Genomic DNA, 18,270 nt, shown 5'->3' with positions numbered 1-18,270 from the left:
TTACAAGAAGTTCAGAATTGTTCCCGAATTTGACGGCAGTGATCGCCGGCCATCCGATCTGTTTCGACACATGATAGATAGAGGGCGAAAATATTATGCTATTCAAACGCCTTTCTAATGGAATTGACGGCGGGTTTGATTTTAATAAAGCTGTTATTTATCCCCATTACTATTACAGACTGCAGCTATACCTGCCGAGCTCGATCAGTCTATAAATTGTATTTGGCGCGACAATTGTGTAACGAAATTGACCTCGTAAAAAATGTTGTGGTTAATCATCGTGGTAGAGTACAATAATAATAAAGTATTTTTCGTTTGTCTCTCGACGTAGTGTTACTTGTGATGTAGATCGCGACGTTTCGACTTCACACTGCTAGTCTTCATCAGGCGATAAGGTCGACTGGTTGTGCGTGAACTTATAAAGCACGCTGCTGCGCTGTGATTGGTTGGTTTTCAACAGCTGTGATTGGCGCATTTCGATCCTCGCTGTTTCTGTGTCCTGTTGTTCCCTCAGCGGTCCGCTGTCGTTCCGTTCTCCTGGTGTTGTGTTTTTTGATCGTGGGCAACCATGCTTCGGGAATTTCAATTCCACTATCCCTGTTGATATTGTTATTGTTAGGATATTGTTAGGTCTTATATTGTTAGGTGAAGTCTTATCTGAATTGCCTCTTTGACCCTGCGTGTGTACCAGTGTGGTTCACGATCAATGAACTTTACCTCATTCCAAAGCGGGTAGTGTCCGGTGTTGTGGGTGTGCTCTGAAACGGCGGAGGTCTGGATACGGGCGAGTCGGATGTCCCGGTCGTGTTCTTTGATTCTGTCTTGCATAGGTCTTCCAGTCTCGCCGATGTAAACTTTGCCGCACTCACAGGGAATTCTGTAAACAACGCCATCATGTTTAGTCGGATCAACGGCGTCTTTCGGCCGTAGTAGGTGTGATCTTAATGTAGTTCTCGACTTGAAAACAGCGCGTACGCCTTGTTGTTGTAGGCAGCGTCTAAGTTGTTCGGAAAGACCTTTGACATAGGGTAGAACCGCAGTAGATTTAAACTCGGTCGTAGGCTCAGCACTGGTGCTCGGCTTTCTGGTCTTGGTGATCTTCTGGAAGAAAGAAAACGGATAACCATTAGAAACAAGAACAGATGACAGATGTTTTTTCTCCTTGGATATAACAGATGGTTTTGTTACGAGGTGTTTAGCACGATGGCGTTTTACTGATTGAGGGTGGTGTGAATCATACGCTAAGTATTGATCAGTGTGTGTTGGTTAGTATACACTGGTGGTGAGCCGGCCGTCTGGTTCTCTCGAAACTGTGGTGTCGAGGAAGGCGATTTTGCAGTCATTTTCTGTTTCCATGGTGAAGCGGATAGAAGGCTGCTGGTTGTTAAGATGTTGTAAGAAGCTGTCGACACTCCCGCGATCCAAAATGGTGAAGGTGTCGTCCACGTAGCGTTTCCATATGTTAGGCTTGTAGGACGATGAAGTTATTGCCTGCTCCTCAAAGCTCTCCATGTAGAGTTTAGCAACAACAGCGGAAACCGGACTTCCTATGGCTGCGCCTTCCCGTTGTCAGTTCGTAAATTGATCCGTTATACTGGAAGTATGTGGACCTCAATACGAAATTCAGGAGGTCAGCGATCTGAGCAGGTGTTAGCGTTGTGCGATCGGCAAGGCTGGGATCGTTCTCTAGTTTCCGTAGCGCGGCTTGTACAGCGCCGTCGATAGGAACGTTTGTAAACAGCGACTCCACGTCAAAAGACACCATGATCTCGTTGTCTAGGATCGTCTCACTGCTGATGGTGGATACGAAGTGGGCTGAATTGGTCACTGCGAAATCCGATTTACCTGTTAAAGGAGACAAGATGTTAGCTAGGTAGGCGGACAAATCATACGCAAAGGTATTAACGCATGATACAATAGGTCTTAAAGGTATGTCGGTCTTGTGGATTTTAGGTAAACCGTAGATTCTTGGTGGCGGTTTGTGTCGAGGTCTGATCTTGTTGTAAACAGCCTCTGATAGATCTCCGCTTCGTTTCAGGGTTAGCAGCTTTTCGGTCAGCTTTCTGGTCAGACGGTCTGTCGGGTCTTTGTTCAGGAGCTGGTACGGTCCGTTCCCGATCAAGATAGACATCTTACTGCGGAAGTTATCAGTGTCCAGGACTACGCTAGCACGCCCTTTGTCAGCTGGGAGAATCATGATGGAATCATCCTCCTTTAGGCTTTTAAGCCCGTCTCGCTAATATTCACCTCTTTAAATATTCGGGTCAGGCAAGGAGACCGATCGGACGAGCGTTTCTTTGTGTAATTTTGTGGTGGCATAAATATGAGGTAAGCTCTGTTGTGTTGCAAAATGTGCCCCTTAGAACAGAATAAACGTTCTGAATTTCTCATACAAATAAATGTTTTCTTTCAGCAAATCGGGCCTTTATAATCCATTCAATAACTGAGAGTAAAACATTACATTTATTGAATAATCGCTCTGTTTGACAAACCTTTTGTTTCAAACCAAGGTTTGAGCTTTCTGCGTTGCACAGGCAAGGCTTTCTCTTGAAATCCGAGTCCATCTGGCCATAGTTTCGTGAAACAATCGCTAAATATGCCTCCGAAGTGCCCGCCAACCATACATTGCTCTTACGGAGAGCGGTTTGTTTGTCCGAATTTTGTCTGACTCACACCGGGGGTCAAAATTCTGTGACGTCATTAGTGCGCTTCGCTAATTGTGCAACTCAGCAGAAATAATCAACTGTCACGAAATGAGTTCCCTTTGGTTAACTATTAGCAACGTTTTGGTGTGTGAAAGACTTGTACCAGTACAAATTTGCGTTGTTAATCATTTTAGGTTAAATTCATATTAGCGCCTAAAGACTTAATTGTACCAGTACAGATTGCGTTCTTAATCGTTTTAAACTTCGCTGCCTTCGAGCGCTGAACCCCTCACATTCTTAATTGGTGATGTCACTTAAGATGTGGGCTACTCACCTTTTTAATTGTTATATAACGTTTGTAAATATGACAAGTCACGTTTTTTTCTACAAGAACGGAAGTGCTGAAGCACAACTATAGAGTGACACTTTACAAGTCACGCGCTTTGATCACCCACAGCGGAAAATATTCCATTGAGAAATTAAAACAGTCCCTTGAGAGTTAACAAGAATGCGGTTCCAGTTTTTACCCCACTTAACCGCTATTCTCCTCCTTTTGCTTGTAAACAAGCCAAAAAGGGGAAAAAATTAAAATTCTGGATTGAACTGTAAATTGGCAAAATTTCCGTGTCTCATTAACCTTATTATACATGCATCCAATTTCTTGTTTTGCTTCCAGCTTCTTTTTTTATGTAGATAACAAATAATTTTCTTGCTTTTTCAGGACTTTAATGCTGCTTATACAGGATTCAGCTAAAATAACAACCAGATTTTAAGAATTGTAGTAGAAAAAAATTTCGCGAAATGTGCTCGGTGTTTCCGTGCTAATTATATACCGATGATGTCATTCAAAGTAACAGGTTGATTGGCGGAATTTCGCCACTGTATCCAGGCAAAGCTATAAGGACAACGGAATCTGCTTTATTTTGCTACTGCAACCTGCTCAATATTGTAATCATAACATAGCAAGTACTGCTTCCATCAGCCAATTACTGCATGCAAATGTATCAAAAGTCACAACAGAATAAACGATAAAATGTAAATTACGCCAAAGTATTATCTTGTCAAGTAAAAAGCAGTGTATAATTCTCAAGCGAAAATGCTTAAACAAAATCAATGTTGGCGTTGTGAAACCATTTGTTCACCGCCATCTTCAAAGATCTCCTGCACTGGATGCGGAGTGGCGTCGTATTGTAGCGAGGATTGTAAACACAATGATGTGTTTCGACATCAAGTGGATTGCCAAACGGCCGCGTTGAAGAGGAAGTGTGCTGGATGTGGCAAGGAAAAAACAGGTCTGAAGCCTTGCGGTAGCTGTCGGCAAGTTTGGTACTGCGATAGAAACTGCCAAAAGAACTCTTGGCCAACTCATGAAGCTAACTGCCAATTGATAAGCGCGAAAACAGAAGAGTTGTCCCGTCGGTTAAAATTTTCCTACGAATTGACGACATCGGCCAGGTCAGGTATGGGAGCCGTTTATTATTGGGGAAACATGCCAGCCGTCGATTTGATCAACTTGCCGTTGAATGAAGGTGTCCACTATAGCAAGCCTCTGTCGATTCTTGTTTGCGGCGTCGGTGACCCCAGAAATGTTTTGCTGTCCTTGTCTCAGCTTCCAGACGACTACAAAGAAGAGCTGACCTTTGTTTTGAACGACATCTGCCCTTGTGTGATGGCTCGAACAGTTCTTATACTGTACATGCTTATCAAAGGTACGATACGGTCAAGTGTCTATAAAACGCTGGTGTGTTTCCATTTAAATGAAAGCTATTAAGTGTTAGTTTCATGGTCTTTCATTCGGTACAAAACTAAGCGGCTCTTACTTTAAAAGTGTCCAGATGAAATACCAGTGTGTGACCATTCAAATAATAGCTCTTAAGCCGAGTACATGTACTTTACTGTAATTATTATTTCACTGCTCTGCAAATGAATTTTGGTATCTCTTCACTTGCGAGGTTTATGGCCCCTTGTCAAAGTGCTACTAACTGGGAGTCGAATTAAGTTCAAAAATTTAAAATCCTAAATTGCGCGATATGAAGTCATAATTGACACTTGATTTGCCTTACAGGTGGAGTTCAGGCAGCAAGTTCGGTGACGCAAATTTGGTATTCACTGCGGCTCAGTGAAGAAGACTTCAAGCTTTTGATGCGCACCCTTCAAGAACTGATCCATGCATCAAGTCTTGAAGAACTGACCAAAGGTACAATGAAGATTGAGCAAGACCATCTCCACAAACTTGTACAAGTGTGGCGTACCTGGCTTGACCTTAGTTCACGCGAGGAAGATTGGATTACAGAGTCCCGACAAAGGAGGATTGAGAATGATCCGCGTTCAAAACAAGGAATCGATCTCTACTTGGAACAAATCCCAAAGGAACACAAAAAGTCTGCATCTGACTGGTTTGCAATCGGCATTCTGTTACCCAAGGGATCACGGAAAGAGCTTCCTCGTGAGAATGTTATTCTCACTGGTTTTCCAGCCATGTTAAATCGCAATGACGGCCCTTACCCTTTCAGTTACGTACTGGTTTCTTCTGCGATTCCATTCTCATCCTGGGATTACAAAGAGGTCAAACAGCACATTTATTTTGATTCCATACTCAAGATGTACAGCCAGTATGTGGGTCACGTGCTCGAGACGTCCGCCATGAAGTTGGCCACGGGACGGGTTAAGTTTCACTTCCTGTTGTGCAACTGTATGGAGATGACGCCATTCCTACCTCTAGACCGGAAGTATGACCGCGTCACCACCTCAAACATTGCTGATTATGTGCCACTGACCAGCATCCTGGACATGTGCAAACCAGTTTTGAACACTGCCAACCATTCTGCCGTTGTTATCACAGAATTCATAAACTGGCATATGTATACTAATCTAAATGAAAAGGCGTTACGTCATTTCTCACAATTGCCTCAAAGCTTTCACCAGAAAGTCCTTGAAGACACCCAAAACCCCGCAATTGCCTATTCCGATGGGAGAGCAGCTTATATGGATTATTACCACGACTTAAGCGAAGAGTTTATCCAGTTTCTACGTGCTGCTCTTCTTGTTGCCGATCTCGAGAACCCGGATGCAAGGAGGCGACTGCGCACATGGAGGTCAGTGGCTGATTATAATGGCTTGATTGCACGCGACTTCCTTCGCTGCCAAAATCGAGTGTTTCCTGCCAAGTGGATGCTAAACTGCCGCAGAGTCACCGGGATGAGTGGGTTTGAAAGAGTCGTTGAATGGATTTTTAATCCACAATAATATCTATAACTGCTCAGGAAGAAAACTTCTTCCTTTTATCTTGTACTAATCTTTAAAAACAGGCCCTGAGTGGTAATCGAATCCACGAATTCAGAGATTATATTTTTCCAACAGTTGTTATGTTTCTGTTATCGGAGTTCTCCTCTCTCAAGATGAACAAGATTCTCGAACTGTGGCATTTGAAGACATTGTATAGTTATGCAATTTACTTTTTGACTTTGTTACGTTTTTTTAAGTTTTAACTACCAGTTAGCATATTTTTGCCTACGTTGCTTATTTCAGAACTATATATTGAAAAGAAAGTTTACTTCTTTTGTTGCCTACAAAATCTTTACAAAGGGCAAAATCTGCACACAAGCTTAGTGGCACAAATTGTCGGAAGGCACTTAACTCCAGTCTCTGAAGCGAAAAGCGATTTGGAGGATGCTTTTCCAATTTAATTCTTTATTTTAACTGAAGCAAGACTTGGAATTAAGCTTTGCTTGTAGCCCAATGAATTGCCAATAGCCCGTTTATATTGTCATCTGGGTGGAGTGTTGCACTTGTCCAAGAAAGGGCTATGATTTCCACAATATGTGGTGCAAGGAGTCATCTGTTTAGATCTGATACTTGACGTTTGTTGCTATGTTTTTCGAAAATTGTGTCTGGTACTTAAAGGAGAAGTCGTTTTAGGTTTTGATTACTTTAAGTTAGAATTAGAGATAACAGTGTCGTACTTAACCCTATTTTGCCTGGATGTGGAAGGTGGGGGTGGAACTTGCAATTGCAGTAAAAATCGAGGGGTCTGGGAGCGACAACGGCTACGTGTTGTCTAATTTTGTTCGGTAATAGCGTTCTCGTCCCCAGACCTTTTCTTTTCTCTAAGCCGGCGGGGCCTTGATTCGAGAAACGAAAAATATGTCATCTTGTAGAGTAAGCTAAAGGCTTTCTACTCAATGCAAGATATTTTTGCTGTGCCTTAGCAAAATAATTTTGCTGTTCCCCCCTTGTACGATGATGGGGGTGTGAGTTTGCTTGTACGTCCAATGGTTAAGGTAGGTATATTAGCCAGATACATTCGTGTCAAAAAAAAATATATATATAAAACTGGGCTTAAATAAACTGCACGAGTCAAATCGCCGGGTCTACCAGAAACGAAAGGCTCTGGAGACACAGGATTTTCAGTCCTAATTTCTACTTGTTCTAGGACATCCGCTCTTCATGTATGCAGTTGTGTCAAGATTAATATTTTTTTGTTTCAAACAGCCAAAAAAAAAAAAATGGAATTAATACAAAAGTCCAATGTCCCCAGAGCCCTTCATTTCTCGTGCCAAGATCCCGTTACCTAAGAGAAGCGAATAGGGCTATGGGGACGAGAATGTGGTAATAGGGGCAAGTAATCCTAAAAAAAAACAAATTTTCCCTTGTTTCACATAGAACATAGTTACAAAAGTAAATATTTTTTGTTTTAATTTACAAACAAGTTCTTAAATTTAATCGATTTGTCCTCAGTAAAGGCGTGTTGACGAATACTGAGCAGTGTTATTTTCACAGTTTGTTGCTTATTATAACTGATTTTTCAAACGAAATGTGGACCACACAGTCACAACTAGTATCCACAGTTTTTGAAGTACATTTTTTACAATTTTACATTTTTTTCTTGTAAACTTCCGCGATTAAAGACCCACTCCCCCTCAGACCAGCCAGTAGCTTCATAAAATTTTGTTTTGTGCATAAAACCAGTAGTAAAGCATCCATCCTCTTACCCCATAGATTCATTTTGACTGCTTTTAGGAGGGGTAAGTTTTTATTTTATATTTCATGATTTTCTAATTATACACGTACAAGGTGAGCTTAATAGAGGAGGACACTTAATGGTTTACGGAGTTATGACAATAGGTGTTACTTATTAATAAGTGCATCTATTGTCATAAAGGTGAACAGATTGAAATTAAAATTTAACATTTTGGCTTCATGACGACGACAAAAGTTCCTGTCGAAACATGTGCACGTTTTGTTCTTTTTTACTCTAAAATTATCACAAGCCTACTTTAACAACAGTTCTAGATCTCGACTTGTGGAGCCGGTTTGACAAGCCTGGCGTCCATCACTCGTATATCAACTCGGTTAGGTAGTCAGGCAACAAATTCTCGAAAACTCTAAATCTGTCACGCAACTTGATGAAAGTAATTCATAAATATATTCAGTATGAAGTGGAACGAGATCTTTTAAAAACAGTTGTATTTCGACCTTTATAGGCAGTTGAAAACAAAGCAGGAAAGAATGAATGAAACATTTCAATTTCTCAACGGTGAAAACAATCTTCCACCGAGCTAATGAAACAAAGCTAAACAACTGGGGGCCGGTTTATTTACCCGTGAAATGCGTATTTTTTAATGTTCAGTGAACTGCATTGAAAAAAACCCCGAAAGAATATGATATGTTCGCAGTCATATTTCTGCTAAGCTGAAATACATAAACTACGAAAATCTCATTCGGTTTCGTTCTGTCTATCGCAATTCACATACATATGACTTATTTTGTGGAGTTATAAGTATAAATTGCGCCGAAGTATAAGACATTGCCTCTGTTTCTTTTAAGAAAGATCTAGAAGCAGGTACATGTATCTGAGCAAAAATGAAAATCAATGCAGATTTTGTGTTCAGTCGAAAGACGCAATATTAAAAAAACATTTTTGATTTAGCGCCCACCGGTTGAGTCAGCAGAAACTCCAATAGCCTGCATACAGGCTACGGTATCAGCCAATCACTGCGCGAGAATAGTCACAAAACAAATTCTCGGAAAACTATCAAACTTTCCCTGAAGTGATGAATAAATTATAAAGTGTAATTACGCCGAAGTGTCGTTATCTTGTCAACAGATAAGCAGTTTCTCAGGCAAAAAATGCTTAAAAGAGATCAATGCTGGCGTTGTGATACCATTTGTTCGCCGCCATCTTCAAAGATCTCATGCACTGGATGCGGAGTGGCGTCTTATTGCAGCGATAAATGTAAACACAGCGATGTGTTTCGACATCAAGTGGATTGCCAAACGGCCGCATTGAAGAGGAAGTGTGCTGGATGTGGCAAGGAAAACACGGGATTGAAGTCTTGTGGTAGCTGTAGTCAAGTGTGGTACTGCGATCAAAACTGCCAAAATGACTCTTGGCCAACTCATAAAGCCCACTGCCAACTCGTAGGAAGGGAAACAGAAGAATTGTCGCGTCAGTTAAAATTTGCCTACGACCGAATGGTTCCAGGTTTGGGAAGCGTTTATTATTGGGGTAACATGCCAGCCGTCGATTTGATCAACTTGCCTTTGAATGAAGGTGTCCACTATAGCAAGCCTTTGTCGATTCTTGTTTGTGGCGTTGGTGACCCGAGAAATGTCTTGCTGTCCTTGTCTCAGCTTCCAGACGACTACAAAGAAGAGCTGACCTTCGATTTGAACGACATCTGCCCTTGTGTGATGGCTCGTACAGTTCTTATACTGTACATGCTCATCAAAGGTAATGAATAGTAAACACTTGTCACACTCATCCAAAGTTTTCCAACACTCATGCAATTAATTTAATCCCACACAATACGAAAATTAAACTAACATGGTAACAGAAAAGAACAAAATTACAAATACAGAAATAGGCATAAAATAACTAACAGCGACCGACCTATTACCACCGTTTGCATTGATACGCGATTTCAGAAATGAAAACACCCGCGGCAACATTTCCAAGATTTCCGTCAATCAAAGTTTGAAATGACGTTTCGCACGAGCGATCATAAAGATTACCACCGTTTGCATTGATACGCGATTTCAGAAATCAAAACACGCCGCGAAAACTTTTCCAAGGCTTCCGTCAATCAAAGTTTAAAAGGGTTTCCGACAATGTTTCTCGCGAGCGATCACGAAAGTGAAAACAGCTTTATTAATGTGTCATGCAATATACCCTAGCCGAGCATAAAAACGATATATAGCGAGTGTTTCGCATAGGTGACAGTATTAAATCTGGGAATGTGGAAATCTGCGCCTCTAAGGTTGTAAGTAAAACTTTTCAATGAGAACAAATTTTTGACGCTTGGGAGGCACAGATCATGCTTCACTTTGGACATCATACAAGCTATATCCTGTAGCCTTTCATAAAGAGATTTAAAATTAGCTTTCTTTAGTAGTTGCTCATATGTAGATTTGCTCTGTCTTCTGGGTGCGTTCGAGTTTCTCTTGTCACTTGCTCGGCAGAAATGCCAGGTAAGATGGCAATAGGTGAGGTCCAGAAGAATATCGATAATTATTAAATTCTCAACCTCGGATATTGCATTTCTAGCTTTCTGATTGATTCACTGAATCCTGGTTATCAGCTCGTATACTATGTTTGACCTTATATGGGAAATGAGTGCGGCAAGTGCCGCTTGGGGTAAAATTTTTCTGCGGGAAGCGGACAGTTTCATCAGAAAAATGGTTGAAAACAGCAAATTTGGCGAGCTTTATGAACAAGAAATAATCAGCGGTGCCTACAAAAACCACAGAAATGCCATAGTAAAATTAACTGCGCAAAACAAAAAGATTGATGCGAAAAGTTTAATTATAATACTTGTAAACGCACAACAAGAGCGAGTGAATAAAGTAGAAAATTAAAGCAGCAAATAATTTGCGAAAGAACGGCAAACTGACACAGTTTCATTCATTGTACGTCATAAAATAAGGCTCAGTTCTTCTGTAAAGTTTGTTACCTTTTATTCTTGGTCTTGTCCTTTTATACTTCAATAAACCTGTTTCACTTTGAGCTCAATTTTGCTTCAAATTAAAATCAGTATAGCAGTCTTGATGACAGCCGTGGTGCCGTAAATTACAACTGTGTTACAAGTACAATGTAAACACTTGCTTCGTTCTACTTGCACAAGACGTGTAGTTTCCAGAAAGGCTTTTGCTTCGGATCATCCCGTAAATCTTAACTGTTGTCACAATTTCCAGGATATATAGTCGACTTTAGAGGCTTCGCGCCTCATTGGCTATTTACCGTATTTTACGAAAGCCGAGGAGGGACATCAGATTTCAGACTTCAAACTTCAAACTTCAGACTTCAAACTTCAGACTTCAGACTTCAGACCTTAGACTTCAGACTTCAGACTTCAGACTTCAGACTTCAGACTTCGCACTTCGGACTTCCGCCTTCGCTTGATTTCCGCTGACCTCCGAGTTGTTGAGTTTTTAGATCAGGCAGATCCACTATTTAAAGTCAGATCCGCTATCTATAAAGTCAGATCCGGTTGTAAGTAATCGGTGTAATGGCGGAACACGTAACGGCGTAACGGCAGAACGAGAATCGGCGTAACGAGATATATTTTTTAACAACTTAATTAGTTTATTGCTATGAACAAAATTAAATTAATAAATTCCCACCTTGCAGACCTGCAGACAGCGGTACCTTGAACCATTTTTTTTCTTTATTTCACACACAATAGGCCGCAATATCGTTTACGGCTTATACATGACCTCTTGACTTAATTACGTAAAACGGGACAAACAAACAAACAAACAGTAAATATATTTCACAAAATAAAGGGCATGCATATCTTCTTAATCCTTCTAGATCGATCTAGAGCCAGGATTTCGATTTTATTTCGAGTGAGGATTTCAAGGAGAAGCTCAGTGCAGTAGCGCGTCGCCCTTCGGACTTTCTCGCCCCGATCGCGACAATGAAACGTACAAAGCCGAAGCAAGTCAATGAAGCCGTTGGAAAATCAAAGAGGTCTATGACCTACTCGTGAATGCGTTAGATATATTTGAATCGTTCCTTTGAACAGTATATTATCGATGGAAAATATTCATTATAGTGATTAATAATAATAATCAACTTTATTTAAAGAGGGTGAACATATAACAGGTCGCCTAGGTATAAGAATTACTTTTTTCGTCATTTTTAATTGCTTAGTAAACCGATGGCTCAGTGGTACTGCTCTGCGTTTTAAAGCGTGTGACCCGGGATCAACTCTCATACCCTGTGGCTAAAATTTTTTATTTCTTCTTATTTTTTTCCACGGATATTATATACATATCTGTGTTGTATAGAGTTTCGTTACTCTTTTACTGATTATCCTTTAATAAATCGTGCCGTGCTCTAACCTTCCCAGTCTTTTAATAACACATACATAAAGTCACTGGTCATCGTTTCCGAATGTTCGCGATTATTCTATAAGAAAGGGCAATATTTCATCGTTTGGGAAACGATTGTTTCTCATTTACAGGGGTGAAGTATTTTCTACACTTATTTCTTTGAAATGATACCTTTGTAAAGCTGTATTTTTATTCACTGCCGAGGGAAACGAAATTTAGAAAGCGCCCGTGAGCATACCTAATTTCTTTAATTTTACAAACATGTTTCGACGATTACATCCGGCATCTTCAGTGCAACAGTTGTTGTTACAAAGTGGACTTATATAGCGTACAATGTGAGCGTTATATTACGTTACATAACAAACACGAATATATTTGATTTAAACTTTCAACGGAACTACTAAGTGCGCGTGCACTGGCCAAAAGAGCCCTTGGTCAGCGCGCCTACAAAAAAAGCGTTAAGTTAACGTGTTAAGTTAGGTCGGGCTTTTCCCATTTCATGTAGATTGCTTCTTTTAGCTTAACTTGGTACCTAGTTGATGCAGAGCCTAAAACCTCAAAGCAGTCTGTAGAACACAAGGCAAGACGGTCTCTGAACTCTGTAGATGTTTGAATACATTGGAAGATCTGTCTAATGATAACTGCTCGTGCACACACGAAGAAAAATGCCGGCTTGTTTTACCGATCTAACAAGCATTAGTAGAAATTCAGCTGTGTTCTAATGGAAATCCGCGAATCTGATTGGTTCTCCCACTGTTTTCTATTCGCCGATAGAAAACAGTCGCGCGCGCGCGTAGCTCTTTAAGCGGTAAATTTTCTTGATTTTTGTCTTCAAAGTGCACAATATTGTAGGTTTTGGACTGCAATCCTTTAGAGTTTCTACTAAAACAATTAGACTACTCGCCCTCGTTTTCTATGAGCGATAGTCAACTCGGCTGCGCCTCGTTGACTATTTGCTCATAGAAAACTTGGGCTCGTAGTCTAATTGTTAATTACAACTTGCACGTGAACATTTGTATACAACACGCGTGCAGAGACTATCAGGGACAGAATCTTTTACATTAAAAAGGTTCGTAATTTTAAAAGTTGAAAAAAAAAATTGATATCAATGGGCTTACAAAACCTTCTAATAAGTTTGCGTACCCTATGTTGTGCTCCTTTCGAGAACCGCCCAACATAAGGTAAAGTGACACAGATTTATGTCAAATTTAGACATACGAAAATGGTCACTAAATAGAAGGAAATATAAAAATACCAACTAAAATCGGAGGGGGAACATTTCGATGACATAGCAATACAACACAAGGTACGAATGGACAAAAACTGAAGAAGAATAAAATGGATTGTGATAAAGGTTTTGAATAACTTTTCGGCTGAACAGATTTTAAAGGCAATCCCGTTTGATTGTAACTTTTCATTATAAAGGGAGACATGTTTGTAATAAGGCTATGGTATTTTCATTTGCATCTTTAAGAATAAATTCTTTGCTAACATTTAGTCTCAAGGCGAGTATTTGGAAAAACTAAAAAAGGAAAAACTCAGCGGTGATAATCCCTTTAATTATTTTTTGTGTTTTAATGAGATCTTGGCTGTTGTGAGAAACTTCTTCTAGATTCTGACACTTTTTGCATGCTTTCCTATTTAAATTTAAATTTGGAGTTTTTCTTTTTTTACTGCAGAATTTTAAAAACAAAATGGGCACTTCTTTAAATGTATTACGTCATTTTGGTATGACGTCATAATTGACTCCTCTTTGCTTCTAAAATAAACAATTTTGGATGATTTGCACACCATACACACCAGGGAAGGTAAAATAGCAGTTACAAGAAGCCCATGGGCAAGGCTGCAATTTCTTTTTCACTTGAAAGGACATATATTCTACTAATTATAAGACACCACCTTGGTCGGACAACACAAAATTGTTGACGTCGGACAGATTTTTATTCATCGTTGCCGTAAAATGATTTATGATCAAAAAATTGTCCGGACATTATGTCCGACCACACTAGTGATTTCGTTGGACATAGGTTAATTTTTTGTCGGCCAATGACCGATGACCAACTCTTATTTGCAGCTCATGATGGGCATACAATATTAAGGACTGATTCATTTTCACTTTACAGGAGGACATCAAATAGCAAGTTCTGTGACACAAATTTGGTATTCAATGCGACTCAGTGAAGAGAACTACAAGCTGGTAATGCGCGCCCTTCAAGAACTGATCCATGCATCAAGCCTCGAAGAACTGACAAAAGGTAAAATGCAGATTGAACAAGAGCATCTCCACAAACTCTTACAAGTGTGGCGTACCTGGCTTGACCTTAGTTCACGTAAGGGAAATTGGATTACAGAGGCGCGGCGGGGGAGGTTTAAGAATGATCAGAGTTCAAAAGAAGGAATCGATTTATACTTGGAACAAATTCCAAAGGAACACAAAAAGTCTGCTTCTGACTGGTTTGCAAACGGCATTCTGTTACCCAAGGGATCCGCATCGCGGAAACAGCTTCCTCGTGAGAATGTTACTCTCACCGGTTCTCCTGCTGCTTTCAATCACATTGGTGTCGCGTACCCTTTTAATTACATACCTGATCCATCTGTGATTCCATTCTCATCATGGGATTACAAAGGAGTCAAGCAACATTTTCATTGTGCCTCTCTTCTCACGATGTACAGCCAGTATGTGGGTCACGTGCTCGAGACGTCAGCCATGAAGTTGGCCTCAGGACAGGTGAAGTTTCACTTCCTGCTGTGCAACTGTATGGAGATGGCGCCATTCCTTCCTCCAGACCGGAAGTATGATCGCGTCACCACCTCAAACATTGCTGATTACGTGCCACTTACCAGCATACTGGACATGTGCAAACCAGTTTTGAACACTGTCAACCCTTCCGCCGTTATTATCACAGAATTTATCAATTGGTTTCAGCACACCAATTTAAATCAAAAACAGCTACTTCATTTCAAGCAAATGTCACAAAGCTTTCGCCAAAAAGTCCTCGAAGACACCCAAAATCCTTCTATTGCCCATTCCAATGGGAAAGTGGCGTTTTTGGATTACCAGGATTTCAGCAAAGAGTTAATCCAGTTTCTTCGCGCTGCTGTTCTGGTGCCTGATCACGAGATCCCAGATCAAAGGCATCGACCGCACACATGGAGGTCAGTGGCTGACTATAATGGCTTGATTGCACGCGACTTCCTTCGCTGCCAAAATCGAGTGTTTCCTGCCAAGTGGATGCAAAACTGTCGCAGAGTCACCATGATGAGTGGGTTTGAAAGGGCCGTGGAATGGCGGATTATTGATCCACAGTGTTTCAAAACTGAACTGAAGGAAGACTTGTTTTCCCCCGTTTTAAATTTTCGAAGTTGGTTTGGTTTCTTGTTTGTAATACTTTGTGTATTGTTTTCATTTTATTGTATTTTTGTAGTTTTTACTATGAATACTTGTTTTTTCCCTAGTTTAATCTCTCCATATTTTAGTTTTTCTTTGGAAGATTTTCAAAACTTTTCATCAAAAATTGGTGAATAATTTATTATAATATGCTCGAATCATTTTAGATCATTTCGGTACTTACCCTTTTATAATTATGTTGGTTCAAGAATTTACACGTATTTTCTGGTTAGTTGCCTGTATTATTGTTAATGTCAGTTACTTGTAATTTGTTTTATATATATTTTTGACCGAGTGTAGTAAGCGAGTATTTATACGAGTCTAATTACTTCTAGGCGCCTTGTGGTTAAATAATATAAATAAAGACGATGACGATGATGACGAAGATGATGACGATGACGATGACGATGACGATGACGATGACGATGACGATGACGATGACGATGACGATGACGATGACGACGATGACGATAATCGCGATGACAGATTGATGGTGATGGTGGTGGTGTCGATTGTGATTGTTTCGCTAGTCGCATCAATCGCCAAGGTTCCAAATTACTCACTCTTTATTTAGTCATCTCATTCACAGGAAAGTAAATTCGAAATCTGTTAACAGGTCAGAATTTATGGTTAACAAATGCCAGGGTTCCGTATACTTAAAAACAGAACAATATTTACGTACCCATTGGTGTCTCAAAGTCTGCGACTAGGTAGTTTTTCTTCAGTGATCTTATTAATCAATTTCGTAAGGCATTGTGACGTCATCATGTTGTATAAAAACGTCACGCATTAATTAAAATTATATATCTGACCGGATTTATTAAAACCAGGTTATGGAAATTTTCACCGTTTTTAGCGCAAATCGCCGTAAACGCGTTTTTTTCTCGCCAGAAACTATCTCCAAAGTAGACGATATAAAAACTAAAGTGAATGTCAGTCTTTTTTTCTCTTCTCCACTTTCTTATCTACCTTTCAGCGCTATTGTTCATTTTTTTCCTTTCTGGGCATGTTTTTAGCCATACCACAGTGCCATGTACAAGGTCAAAAACACTCAGATCACTTTTCGTTCACCACGTTTTTACAAATCGAGTTAGATATACAATTTCTCGTAAGAACGAAACAGTAGTGAATATGATGATATTTCGTAATGTTATTTCCGGACGACTTTCGCATGCAGTTCCTGTTGATGAATTTACTTGTTAAATACGTTTTTGTAGTTAGTTTTGAGGTCTTTAAGAGGGCGTCTTTCTTAGAAACACCCACTCAATTTCGCGTAAAATATAATTTTGCCTGGAACTCTGTCAACTGAAAGACTTTACCGAGGTAAGAACTAAAACAGATTTGGTTTGATTTGAAATGATATTCTGGCCGCGTTAGAAGCCATAAAATATTTTCCCTTGTCAGCCCTCGTCACAACGTCTCAAAAAGTGAAAAATAGGCACTTTTCGTAACACTGTAAAATATTTCTTTCGCATCATCTAGCCGCAAATTTTATATCAACTTGCTCATAAACCTTTCTAGTTTTCCAAGAAAGTCACAATTTGCCTCTCAGTTCTCCTGAAAAGGCAAAATGGAGCGTAATATGACCACTACTAATCGCCTTCGAGCGAAGACTGTAAATTGGCTTCGATTGAGAGGCTATTTTTTAAATTTTGGGACCAACCTAATACTTCTAGCCTATACAGCCGACTAGAGTAGTCGTTAATCTACAAATATGTGCAAAATCCCATGTACGTTTTCAATATTTCAAAAGTTGTGACCGTTTTTATCAGCACATGTACCAGCATTTTCGATTTTTTCCCCTATATTGAAATCGAACTCTCTCGAGCAGATTTTGACACACATGCAGCCTACCTGCTCTTCATCTCGGTTTATGTCCAACGTTAGACGGTTAACAATCCCCAAATTGCTAAATCCCATAATAACTCCAGCAAATTGGTAGGTATTGCCTTCAAAACTTGAGCACCACGGCATCTATCGAGTCCCTTGTTGGCGATCGAAAGCCTGAATCCAAGGCTACATTTCGCACTAAATAGCCCATTAAACACCGTTTCAGTGCCGTTTTTCTTCAAGAATCAGTCAAAAGACACTCCGAGACTGGTATTCAGAGAACATAGCCGCGATTTGAGGTCTGAATTCCGAAGAAACATCACCATTTACAGCGTATACATCTCGACAATATCGATACTGTGTGATGCTGCTTCCGCAGAGGTCCGCATAAATGGGAAGACCGCTGATCGCTTGTGCCAACAAGGCAATGTCACTATAATTTTTTTTAAATCAAAATTTGGAAAGCATGCGCAATTTCGAGTTTTAAATAAATCAATCCTATACAAACAGGATGGGCCCTAAGCAAACCGAGGAGCAACAGAAGGTTAAAGAATACCTTACGGCACGGTTTACACTAGGAGAAAGAACTTGGCGAAAGGAGGACCCTTCCCCATAGGTGTACAGACCGGAAAGGGGGGGGGGGAGGGGGGCTGCACCCCCCTCAAATTTTGGGAAACTCAGATTTTTTGGGCAGCAAGAGAAATTTGGGCAAAGCCAGTTTTTAAAGAAGTTTTTTTTTTCGAAGAGATAGATATTTTCTATTTTAAGGGGATCATTTGTTGATATACATATTTGTAATTTTTTTTACTGTTGGGCACTGTACTGTAAATATCTGTCACAGTTAAACACCTGATATAGAAAGCTTCTCTGCGTTACTAAATTTTATAAAATCGACGGAGACATTCTGGAAGCCGAGCAGAAAATGTGCGCGAGTTTTCGTCGTGTGCGCGGATTAGGCTACATGTCTGTTTCAGAAATGCAAGAGAATGATCTATTTGATAAGTCTTCAGAGTTTCCTTACGTTCTTCATATCCGTGAGTGATACCTGCTACATCGTGTTCTGCAGAACGA

At 40.2% G+C, this 18,270-nt stretch overlaps 2 protein-coding genes across 2 annotated transcripts; both read left to right on the top strand.

The window, feature by feature from the left end:
• The first annotated feature begins 3,658 nt into the window (after positions 1–3,658).
• LOC144662366 (uncharacterized) lies at positions 3,659–7,391 on the top strand. Its single transcript, XM_078523155.1, has 2 exons — positions 3,659–4,354; positions 4,711–7,391. Exons 1-2 carry the CDS (start codon positions 3,742–3,744, stop codon positions 5,889–5,891), a joined length of 1,794 nt encoding a protein of 597 aa, XP_078379281.1. The 5' UTR covers positions 3,659–3,741; the 3' UTR covers positions 5,892–7,391.
• Positions 7,392–8,554: 1,163 nt separating this feature from the next.
• Positions 8,555–15,769, top strand: LOC144662365 (uncharacterized). Its single transcript, XM_078523154.1, has 2 exons — positions 8,555–9,378; positions 14,105–15,769. The coding sequence occupies exons 1-2, from the start codon at positions 8,775–8,777 to the stop codon at positions 15,505–15,507; spliced, it is 2,007 nt and encodes a 668-aa protein (XP_078379280.1). The 5' UTR covers positions 8,555–8,774; the 3' UTR covers positions 15,508–15,769.
• Positions 15,770–18,270: the final 2,501 nt, after the last annotated feature.

Source organism: Oculina patagonica, chromosome 8, assembly GCF_052425735.1.
Source record: "Oculina patagonica isolate OP01 chromosome 8, crgOcupat, whole genome shotgun sequence".
NCBI classification, from domain to species: Eukaryota; Metazoa; Cnidaria; class Anthozoa; order Scleractinia; family Oculinidae; genus Oculina; species Oculina patagonica.
This window is presented reverse-complemented; position numbering and strand designations above follow the sequence as displayed.

Bases quoted from the DNA above. Each gene is read 5' to 3' on its own strand.
- LOC144662366 (XM_078523155.1), top strand. From the start codon at position 3,742: ATGCTTAAACAAAATCAATGTTGGCGTTGTGAAACCATTTGTTCACCG. The intron at 4,355-4,710 runs GTACGATACGGT...TTTGCCTTACAG, and splicing joins ACTGTACATGCTTATCAAAG to GTGGAGTTCAGGCAGCAAGT.
- LOC144662365 (XM_078523154.1), top strand. From the start codon at position 8,775: ATGCTTAAAAGAGATCAATGCTGGCGTTGTGATACCATTTGTTCGCCG. The intron at 9,379-14,104 runs GTAATGAATAGT...TTCACTTTACAG, and splicing joins ACTGTACATGCTCATCAAAG to GAGGACATCAAATAGCAAGT.